Source organism: Mastigoproctus giganteus, chromosome 12 (assembly GCF_048544385.1).
Source record: "Mastigoproctus giganteus isolate SK-2022 chromosome 12, ASM4854438v1, whole genome shotgun sequence".
NCBI classification, from domain to species: domain Eukaryota; kingdom Metazoa; phylum Arthropoda; class Arachnida; order Uropygi; family Thelyphonidae; genus Mastigoproctus; species Mastigoproctus giganteus.
Genome location: NC_143586.1, coordinates 155,446,242 through 155,458,572, shown reverse-complemented (window position 1 = coordinate 155,458,572; position 12,331 = coordinate 155,446,242). Strand labels below are relative to the sequence as shown.

Below are 12,331 nucleotides of genomic sequence, written 5' to 3'. Positions count from 1 at the left end.
ATTAGTTTTCTTAAGCAATTTGGTGACTGTGTAATACTAAATTGATATTTTTATTGGTTTGGATATCAAGGGTTCTAGCCACCTTATTCATGTGACCTTAATATTTATTATTTTTTTTTCATGCATAGTTGAAAATAATCATGCCAAAAAAATAATCTGTTCAACGTTTGAGCACAAAAAACCTAATTGTTCTAGAGAATAATGATGAACTGGCAATTTCAATTCAAAACGTGTATGAGTAAAAGCTTGCAATTTTGTTTTTTGGTATGGTGAACATTGTGCATCTGTATTATTCAAGGAAATAAATTCCAGTGAAAATGGCTTTTTCTATAAATATCATATTTAAAATACATTTCATTTCAATGACTATAAGAAAAGGAATGAAGTTATTAAGACTAATAACTAATATTCATTTATAATATACCTAAATATATGTTGTACTTTTCAATTGTCAAATGAAGTTTTTCACCTTAGTTAACTTTTATAACTACTACAAATGAAGATGTTTGAATGAGTTATTTTTCTCAATAAAGTAGAAATAGCAAGAATAAAAGAATGAGAGCAGCTTCAATTATAAACCATATATATAAACAGCGTGGAGAAAACAATTTTAAAAATAAGCTGTGGACTTCACAGATTGTAAAAGGCATGTTTACAGAGTAACATAATATATATTTTATTATTGCTGTGGCATTTAAATTGGAGCAAGAAGTTCTGACTGCATTTAGCATCACTTTGTCTTAGAACCATCTCCACCATTTTTTTTCTCAGTTTCAGAAAACATATATCAGTTTCTACTAATGTTGAAACTAAGACCAGGAAGAGAAAAAATGGCATGCCCAACTCACAACAACACTGAGTAACTGATCGATTCTAAGGTGCAATAATGCTCAGGCATATGGTTTCTTTTAGCCATACAAACCTCTGTGTGTGTGTGCGCGTGCGTGTGTGTGCACACGCACACGTTTTTTAAATTATGATTAAAATCCTAAATGAATTTTAGAATTTCATGCGATGTTGACTAATTGAGAGGTTAAGACCTCTCAATTAGTGGTGACTAAATTTTTTTTACCAAATATAATATAAATTAAAAGTAAACATATCTGGTTACTGAAAGCTTAAACCAAATTTCAAATTGCATAAAAATTAAATAGTTAAGCAAAAAAAAAGTCAGTTGCACATCCTGGTTGTTAGAAATTATTTTATTATCTTACATATCATGTACGAGTTTTAATTAAAAAAAAAAAAAAAAACTGGTATTCAAACCAGGAAGGAATAGTTTTGGGGTGATGCTTCAAAGATGAGTGAATGCAGCAAAAATATGTCCACGCAAAAACACCAGTCTTATCTGAAAAAATAAAGAAAATTATGTTAATAAACACCGAGTACAGGCCTATATGTCAGAAATCACTATAATTAATTTTATTATTAAGAAATCAATTCTGAGTAAAGTTTAGAAATTTTGAATTTATCTATTTATTGAATGATTTTAAAATACAGAGCATTTCTCAATTGAGAAATGACATGAAATTATTACAGAGTCAGAATAATACATACATCTATATTTTGAATGGGTTGTTGGTTGATTGAATGGAAACATAAGGTCATAAAAAATCTATTTTAAAATTTATTATTTTGAAAAACAAAATATTGAATGATGGTTTTAACATTTAATATCTCATGTTTTTATCCCCTACCCCTTTATAAATTTAAAGAAGAGGATATCCAGCTGCTTCAAATCCTCTTTCAAATCAGTTTTATAGCCACATGAACACAGCTGGTCAAGTTGCTAAATCACTAATACTTCAAACAGATTGTTCATTTTCCTACCAAAATACCAGACAATCCTAATATCTCTCTCTCTCTCAAAACTCCCGATCTTTTTCTCACAAACCATCCTTCAAATTATGCCATCAAGGCGAGTGGTCGCCAGGCACCTCAAATCACAACTTGGTCATGATCTGTTCTCCAATGGAACCTTTCACTCATGGCCATTTTCAGTCTCACTTGGTTTGGCATTACAAGAATATGAAATGGGATGACGTGAGATTTCTATTCTTCTTTTTCTTGGTTATATTACTGTTTAAAATCTTCTCATGTCAGTGTTTGCTTACATTGTATCAGTGAAATTATTCTTGTGGAATAAAGGAGTGAAATCCTTTATTCCACGCCCCATTACATTTTATGGTAATCCCCTGGCATTGTCTGCCGTGAAGGGAATTTGTCGCTTACCAATGTACTCATATATTTTAAATTTGGTAGGACAAATAAAGATTTATTAACATTAACATAAAATATTAATCCTTTATCTAAACCTTGGTTTTACAATAAATGTGCTAAGGCTGTTCAAGATAAGAATGTTGCATATTGCAATTGGCTTAATCAAAATCTCCAGGTTCAACTTCTGCCTACAATAAATTATCATTCCATTGTACTTACCTCTATTCTTTCCAAAGTAATGTGAATCCATTAATTGCCAACTCCTGAACTGTCTCAAAACCTTCCATCTGATCAAAGATCCCCAATGGGGATTCTATCAGTGTCCATCTGTTGGTGATATATTGGCTTATGTTACTCCTTTATGGACAAATTCACTGGAAAAGTGACAAATTTCAAGCAATTGCTGTTGACATTTCTAAGGCTTTGATCATATTTGGCATATAGATCTTCCAAACAAGTTCCCATCTTACAGATTGCTGACTGTTCTTAATCTCTGACTGCCCTGTGTTCTAATCTCCACTAATGCTGATGTTTGCCAAAGTTCAATTTTTTCTCTCACTCTTTTCCTCTTGCATATTAATGACCTTCTACTGACTAGAAATCCTATCCACAGTTTTGCTGATGACAGCACATTGCATTCCAAGTTCCAGTATGAAAAACCTTGCCCTACACAAACAGCTTCAACTTTTCAAATATCCACCACTTTCTGATCTAACTTCCATGTAATTCTCCAGTGGAGAAAATAAAACTAAATTAATTTCAAAAAGTTGGTCCTATCTTATATCTCACAAAAACAGAGCCTACTGCTCCTATACTTATCTTTGGTGACACTCAGATTTCTATACAAGATCACCTATCTCTATTAGTGATTACCCTGACTTCTAATTTCTCTTGGCATAAGCACATCACAAATATTGCTTCCTCTGCATCCAAAGAACTGGGTTTTCTTTTTTGCTCTTGGCATTACTTTTCCTAGTACCTACGTATAAATCTGAAATCTGCCCCTACCATGGATTATTGTTCTCAAATCTGGGGTGGTGCCCCAAAACCTCTCAGGCTTTTAGATTCCATTCAAAATAGAACACTCAGGTTAATTAATGACTCATCTCTTACAAAGTCTTTCTACTCTGTTTCATAGATGTTCTCTTTCTGCTGTAAGAAGAAAGAGAACATATATGAGACCCATGCCACTGTTCCTCTGAATTGGCATCTCCAATTCCTCCACTCTCTTCCAAAACCAGTCTCAACACGTGCTGCAATCAGTCAGCATCAATTTACTGTCCAACTTCAAACTCATAGCTTCATCCTATCTGCTTCTGTTTTCTGGAACAATCTTCCTTCATATGTATTTCCTTAAAATTGAAATCTACAGAAATTCAAGTCTAATATCAACAAGTATCTCCAATCTTCTCAACTTTCAGATCATGCACAGTACTAAGTACCACTGGTTCTAATATCCTTTGTGTTTTGGGGTTTCACAAAAAAAAAATATAATTTGAAAGAAAAGAATAATGAAACAAAAGAAAATTTAAGAAAAAGACAGCCAGTGCTATCTGTTTATCAACAGTCACACAGCAGTTTTTACAGGCAAGTTATTTGGCTGTTTCAAATTTTTTTTTTTTGAAATTCAAAAAAAAAAATTTAAACATACTACCATGTTTGAATTGACAAGGCCATTCAAACATGGTAGTATGAGAAAATAATCTCCTCCATAATCTGATATATCAATTCCAGTGTTTTAAAAGCAGATTTCCCTAAGTGCCAACAAAAATTTGATATTTTTCACACTCCCAAATTGTGATGTGCACTTCAAATACCCACAGCAACAAAACATGTAATAAATGGTTAACAAACTTCTATTTGTATAAAGATGAAGACTGAAACTTAGAATACGACACACAAATTGGGCTGGGTGGCAAGTCTGGAAATATCTTGCCTATACTACGTATTTATTTTAGAGATTAAAATCACAGTCTTTCAATATAATTTTCCCCACAATATCTACCTCCTAACTTCAAGAATGACAATTAAAAACTAAAACTAAATTCCAATTAGTTGAACATTGTTATTGAGATACTGAATTACTCAGCTAAATGTGTTTCATGAAGCATTTCCTTCAGCTTTGGGAAAATGCAATTCCATATCATATATACAGGGTCATCGAAAAAGGTGTCCATGATCTCCCTTTTACTTATCTTCAGAAAATATTTGTTCAATTGCTGTGATTGTAGCAGCAAACAGTGTGATAACTCACTAAGTTTTATTTGACACCTCAACAATGACCTTGGCTGCGCCGTGAGTGAGCACAGAATGACTCCTACGTGCAGGGCCTCGGTCAGTGTCAGTAAGATGCCGACTATGTAACAGAAAGTGCAGTTTGTGTTGTGGTACACTGAATTTAAATCTGTCATAACAGTGCAACATCAATACCGACATTCTTACAGACAAGATGCGCCAACAGACAAAACTACAATACGTTGTCTGTTGTCAGTTTAAGGAAACTGGCAATGTAGACATTAAGAAATTTACAGGCCGACCACCAACGTCTGAAAAGAATGTGGAGTGTTTGAGACAGTCTTGCTTACATAGTCTGAAGAAATCCATCACTCGTCACAGCCTGGAGCTTGGCATTCCAAAGGCCACCATTCAGAATGTGCTTCATACGCGACTGAGACTGCATGCATACAAGATTCAATTCAAACACGAAATCAAACCCGAAGACCATCCCAGATGTACTGAATTTGCTAAAGCCATGTTAAATGAAATTTACAATGATGAAAGTTATTTAAAATGCATTTTGTTTAGTGATGAAGCAACCATCCACATACATAAATGGGTGTGTTAATCATCACAACTGTAGAATTTGGGGGTCACAGCAACCAAATAAAGTTCACCAGTATGTACGCGATACTCCTAAAATAAGCGTGTGGTGTGCACTAATGCACGATCGCTTGCTAGGCCCATTTATGTTTGCTGAAAGGACAATAACTGGCAACATTTATTTGGATATGCTTCAGCTTTAAGTTTTCCCTCAAGTTGAAGACATAGAAAGGAGTTTCTGTGATTTTTCAGCAAATTGGTGCATTACGGCTGAAATAACACCGCCTCATTTCAGCCGTAATGGGAAGAATGCCCTAAATGACAAGTTTGCCGATCGTTGGAGCGGAAGAGGAGGACCTGTGCCTTGGCCACGAAGAAGTCTTGACCTGGCACCATTAGACTTTTTCTTGTGGGGCTACCTAAAGAACATCTACACAGAAAAGATTCACGATCTGCACCATTTAAGAGAGGGGATCACACAGCTGCAATAGCAACCGTTATGCTGGAAATGAATGAGCGTACATGGACAGAGATCGACTACCGCTTGGATGTTTGCCAAGCAACAAACAGTGTCATACTGAAACATACTAAGGTATGAAGTAAAACTTGAGATATCCCTGTAGATATTAACAAATAAATCAGTTGACTGATGTAAGTATTTGCATTGTTATTTTATCATGAAATAAGGACACCTTTTTCGATGACCCTATATATCTTGGTGAAGCATTTACCAATTTTCTGACAATGTTAATTAGAATGTGTTTCATGATGCATTCCCTTCAGCTTTGGGAAAATGCAATTCCACATTATATATATATATATATAATCTTGGTGAAGCATTTCACCAAGAAAAATTCTAATTAACATTGTCAGAACATTTACCAGTGTTCTAACAATGTTGTCAGTTATTCCACCATTCTGATGAATTTTCTATTAAGAGGATCCTCTCTGAAGGTGAAATATTCATTGATGAAGTTCTTCTAAGACTTTCCTTGGTTCTTCAGTCTCAACTGAATGAGTATTTCATGCGGTTTTGGTTTTAATAGCATAGTACCACAGCCTTAAAACCCAATCCTGTGGTGGAGTTAGAGGTTATTGAAATGCTATATCCCTTGATTTTTCCAGATATGGTACCTTGTGGTTCCTGTTCAGACGAAATCCTTCTTTATTCTATTTGTCTTGTCTTCCTTCACAGATTAGGCGATCTGCCTGTTCCGATCTCAAAGAGGTCTGCCCATCTTTTCTTCGGTCTTCCTCTGTCTCTTTTTCCTTTTGCTCTACATGTGTAAGCTAATTTAGGGAATCTATTATCTTCCATTCTTTCCACATTTATTCTATTTAAATGTATGATATTCTACTCTTTATCCTTTAGAATTATAATTGTTCAAAAAATTTAGTAACTTTCAAAAGTGCTACATGAAGACATGATCACCTCAGTAAGCTCTGATGTAATTTCATAAATGCATCTAAAAATAGTTTGTTTTTTGTAAATGCACTAAAATGATCAAGAATTGTTTTGTGCATATGTGGTATGAGTCACTTACATTTCAATATATCAGTTTTATTCTGAACTCAAATATTTACTAAACTAATGGAGCCATGATGTGATATGTTCATCAAATGATTTAGATTTTTCTATAATCACAATTTAACTTATGTACATCAGATGGCTCTACTTTCAACAATTCAATAATATCAACATGCACAGTAATATTTGTGTGAATATATAGGTATTTCTTTGGCTAGCATTGGGATGTTTTCTCTTGTCATTTTTATTACTGTCAAATTTAATTAAAAGTAACATTAATAAAAAGTAATGTGTTTTAGCTTTTCTTTTGAGAATAGCTATTGTGGCTACTTTTATAGTGAACTGATTTTTGTAATTAAAACTGGTGGATAACACCAATAGAGAAATTGAAATTTTTCTTCGTTAATGTAGATGCACAAATATTTCCAATTTATCAGATAATGCTACCTCAGAAAATAACAATGAAGATAATTTTAATGCAAATAGAGACAATTTCGTGTTGTTGTTGTTGTAAATCAAGTATTGTGAATTTTGTTTTAATCTAACTGTAAACAGAGGAGTGTCAAATAGATTAGACTTAATTTTGAGGGATGGTTATCTCATTTCAGGATGGCATATTGAAATGGAAGTAGCCCCATTCAGGTGCACTTATTTTATGTCTGTCATTTTATGGCAAATTATCTAAAATAAGCACTAGGTAGTATATCTAAATGATGTAATTAGGTAGTATAATATTAAAGCAAACGATACTGCTTGTACAAAATGCTAAATAAATATGTAGAAGAGTTTTTCTGCTCTTGACAAAAGTATTTTTTGAGTCAGATAAATTTAGTGTGATTAGCACTGAAATTTTAAGTCAGCCTACTGGATAATAACGATAGTTGTAGTATCAGCTTATCACGGTGCTGACAATTGGAAATGAGCTGTACTGGAAGGGTCAAACACATCTAACACTTTAGCTGTTTTCAAATTTCTCCACACTTTCTTTCACCATTAGGTCTTGAAACAAAGTTTGTAAAATATAATACTTAAACTGAAATTGACACTGCTAAAAACTAGCAATTGTTCTTTATATCAGTAGAATGAAATGACATTTAGTCCTAGTGTAATACAGAATGTCTTTCTGCTATATTTTTGTAAAACTATATATTTATTAATAATTTAGTTATAAAAGTTCTAAGGAAACTTTTATCTATTTTTGATTTTGCAAGAATATTTTGCTGATGCTGTCTAGGCAGAGTTAGGTGGGTCGGAAAACTGCTAGCTTGGGGGGGGGGATACACAGATTAATAGATTAACAGTAGCTGCTGGCAGATGTGAAAGTGATTCTTGCACTGCTTCTACTGAAATGAGCAGCAGTCTGGAAAACAAGATGCAGGGGGTTCCAGAGACTGCTGGGAGTCATTACGGAAAAAGTAAATACATGGGCTGTGTACTAAGAATAGAAACAGGTGCATGTATGCTTGTGTGTACACTAATGCTAGGAGTTTGGTAAATAAATTTGATGAAATTGAGGTGTTAGTCAAAACTTCAAAGGGATAACAGAGACATGGTGTCACACATATATAAGGAATGCAGAACTGGAATTTGGGGAGTACAATGTGTACAGGAAGGATAGATAGGATAGGAAGGGAGAAGAGGTTATGCTATTGGTTAAGAAACACATAAAATCCAAGGAAGTACAGTGTCGAGTCAGTCTGGTGTGACATAAGCACAGGGAAAGAAAAATTGAGAGTAGGAGCGTGTTATAGGCCTAATGACTCTGATGAGTATAATAAACAACTGTACAGAGAAATAGAGTGGGCCAGTAAATCAGAATGTCTTATAATGGGCGATTTTAATTTCCCAGATATTGACTGGAATTTGTGTGTGGGTTGGTCACTCACACACTAGCAACGCTTTTGTGGATTTATTGGATGATTGTTTTCTACACCAGCATGTTCGGGAGGCAACTAGAGGGAGTAATACTCTTGATCTGATTATCAGTAGTGATTCTTCATGAATTAAGAGTCTGCAGATAAAGGAACCACTAGGTGGCAGATATCACAGTGTGCTGAAGTGGGATTTATTCAAAGAGGCAACTACCATCGGGGTAAAGGGAAGGGTTTTTGCTTTCGTAAAGGTGACTACAGTGGTCTGAGAGAGTATTTAAATTCTATATGGGGACCAGATGATGATGTTACCAACAGCAAATTAAAAATGGGAAGCATTCAAAGAATTAATCTTGGAAGCTACTAGGCTTTTCATACCAAATAAGAAATATTGTTCAAGATTTAGGCCTAAATGGATGTCAGATGAACAAATTAGACATGTGGTAGGGAAGAAAAATGCATGAGATACATATAAATTAACAGGTGACATGGAAGTCTATGATAGATATAAACTGGTTTGTAACCAAGTCACAAAGGAGATTAGGCAGGCAAAGGCAGATCATGAGAAATCTTTGGCAAAGGATGAAAAGAAAAACAGCAAAGAGTTCTCTACTTATGTAAACTCTAGAAGGAAGGGGATGAATCAGATTGGTCCACTTGATATCGATGGTTCAACTGTTGATGATCCTGCTCAGGTAGCTAACAAACTAAATAAATTTTGCATCTACATTCACATATGAGGGGTATTCAGGGAGGGGAATGCCAGAGGTGTATTAAACTCTAGCAGTAAGCTAGATAATCTTGTGATAACTCAGAGTAAATTGGAGGAGAAATTGTTGAAGATAAACATAAGAAAGGCACCTGGGATAGATCTATCCAGTTATATTAAAGCAGTCAGCAAAGAAAGTAAGCAAACCCTTAGCCATAATTATTATGAGAGCTTGGACTTAAGGGAGGTATCCACGGACTGGAGATGTGCAAATGTGACCCCAATCCACAAAGGAGGATCAACAGGAGACACAGGTAATTACAGACCTGTCAGTTTAACTTCTGTTCCAGGGAAATTAATGGAGGCACTGGTTAAAGAAGCATTGCAGGATCATCTAGATAGACTTCAGTTATAGCTCGAACACTGCACGAGTTTAGGGGAAGTCTTGTCTGACGAATTTGATTGGATACTATGTGGTCACAAAGGAACTGGATGAAAAGAATAATTTTGATATCATATACAGTGGATTCTGCTTATTTGGGCCACCAGTTAATCGGGGCAGCCGTTTATTTGGGACAAATCTTAAAGAACAGAACCCAATCGAGAAAACAGTCAGGTTTTACTTTGCTTAATTGGGACAAACTGCCGTTTAATCAGGGCAGGAGACTGCAGCACTCGAGATTACCCTACGATTTTCTCTGACCATACCACATGGTTCGGTCGGATTTCTGGAGGTCAAAACAATTAGCAGTCCCCTGTTTACTGGGCTTTTCTGTTAGTGCTTCAATCATATAGAAAAATTAATTTTCAGAATCTACTCTTCTTCCTATTTTTTAAGCTTTTCTAGCAGGGATAAGGAGGTGATTATCCCTTTGTATAAGGCAATGGTATGGCCACACCTTGGGTACTGTATACAGGTCTGGAGGCCTCATTTTAAGAAGGATGTAGAGCTGTTGGAATGATTACAGAGAAGAGCAACAAGATTAGTGAATGGAACAAAGGGTTGCTCTTACGAAGAAAGACTTAAGTTTTGCAAATTACAGTGTATGGAGACTAGGCACCTGCGAGGTGATCTGATTGAAGTGTATAAAGCCTTGAATGGTTTGAGCATGCTCAATGCTGATGGGATTCTTCCTCTTGCTCAGAATAATTGCCTGAGAGAGCATAAATTAAAATTGAGGAGAGACAGTTGTAGGATAGATGTGCGGAAGTTTGCCTTTAGCCAGCGGGTGGTTGATTGCTGGAACAAACTTCCACCTGTCATTGTAGAAGTTGATAGCTTAAATAGATTCAAGGCAGAACTAGACAAACATTTGGAGTGAGCAGATGAGTGAAATGAGAAGGGCATGTGTGTGTGTTTTTTTTTTTTTTGGCTGATGTTATATAAAGCTTGTTTTCTTGCATCATGTGCCTTTGCTAATGCTAATAATATCATTAGCACACAAAACATTTTTTTGTGTACTAATATTTAATATTTGGTAACATAAATATTTCAAAAGATTTAATACTTTAATTAATTATATATTAATAATTTAGTTGGAAAATAATTGGTTAACTTAAAATTAATTGGAAAAGAATGAGAAGATAATGCCTACAATCAGATTACTTAGTGTATTTTATACTTTGGCAAACAAAAAAGTAAAATTCAATTTAAAAAAAAAAAAAAAACAACACATAAGCACATAGGAGAAGGGAAAAAAAAGCATCTTAAGCAAAAGCTATACTATAGAGTTTAAAGAAAGCAGCCACAAATGTTTCAGAAAGATGAGGGGAGAGAGAAAGAAAGAGTATACAAAACCAATTAGTGGAAAGGGCCACAAATGTTTCAGAAAGATGAGGGGAGAGAGAAAGAAAGAGAGTATTTATAGAAAACCAATTAGCGGAAAGGATGGAAAAGGTCTCTTAAACATGCCAAGATATTAGAATTCACCAGTATTGAATCAACGTGTCATCCGACCAAAATTTCTTAATCCTTTTAGTCCGATGTCGCTCTCCATCTGAGCTTGATGAATCACGAGACTCTTGAGATTGACCTATAGTTTCACCTGCGTATGCTGGCAAATAATTACTTATTAAGCTATCAAAGAATTTCTCCAGTACTACTGCTGCTTCATAGAGTTCTGATCCTTTCTGTAAAAGAAAAAAAATAATAAATAAATATATAAATAATAAGTAATAATAAAATAAAAAAAATAAACAGAGAGAGAAAGAGAATATTAGAAGAATACTGACAGAAATGATCACTTAAAGGTTGGAGATATAATCAGAGAAGGTACAACCTAGATCAGGCAAAAATTCACAAACTGGGCCAGAAATATAGCTGTCATTTGTGTCTCAATATATACAGCTGTATGTGCATCCTTTGAGAGAGAGTTCAATTTTCAGTTTTCTGTGCAATTTTCAATATTCTGCAATTTTTTTTCCCATTTAAATAAAATAACATAATTCATTACTACAAATAAAATACCACTGAGTAGCCATTTATTAGATACATCTACTCAATGATCTTGTTACTAAAAGCAAAAATAGGCACATGCTTGTATACTAATGCTATGAATAAAGTAAACAAATTTGAGGAATTTGAAGTATTGGTTAAATCATGGAATGCAGAAAGGATGGGGGTATGCTCTTCGTAGGAGAAGCACATAGAATCTTAAAGCAGTGCACCCAGTACAACATTAGGTCAGTTTGGTGTGATATAAGCACTGGGAAAACAAAAATGGGAATAGGAGTATGTTACATACAAAATGACTGTGATGAGTATAATGAATACAGACAAATAGAAGGTAAGCAAATCAGAATGTCTTAAAATGGAGGATTTTAACTTTCTAGATATTCACTAAAATTTGTAGGTCGGTTACTCACGCAGTAGCACACAGATGCAATGAGAAAAATCAATACTCTTGATCTGATTATCAGTAGTGACTTTTCATGCATTAAGAATTCCCACATAAAAAAAACTACTAGGTAGCAGTGACCATAATATACTGATGTGTTTGTTTGTTATTTGGTTTTTAGGAGCATTAGCAACTAAGGCCATATTGCTCCGGGATATGCGGTGGTCATTCCCTGACCTTTCCGCATCCTCCGTATTTGGTGGTGACGGGTTCGAACCCCGGTCTAATCAAGAAGCGTGTACTACGCACTGCTGCTCCTTCCCACCTGGCTACGGAGGCGCCATAT

At 34.7% G+C, this 12,331-nt stretch overlaps 1 protein-coding gene across 1 annotated transcript in view; it reads right to left on the bottom strand.

Annotated features, from left to right (window-relative positions):
- Positions 1-1,253: 1,253 nt before the first annotated feature.
- Positions 1,254-12,331, bottom strand: part of LOC150077530 (transcription intermediary factor 1-alpha-like) — a 337,193-nt gene continuing 326,115 nt past the window's right edge. The window contains exons 15-16 of the mRNA XM_090385676.1: positions 11,079-11,278; positions 1,254-1,348 (exon numbers count right to left, since the gene is read on the bottom strand). Coding sequence (XP_090241802.1) covers position 1,348; positions 11,079-11,278 — 201 coding nt within the window. The 3' untranslated portion in view covers positions 1,254-1,347. The remainder of the gene's footprint in view (positions 1,349-11,078; positions 11,279-12,331) is intronic.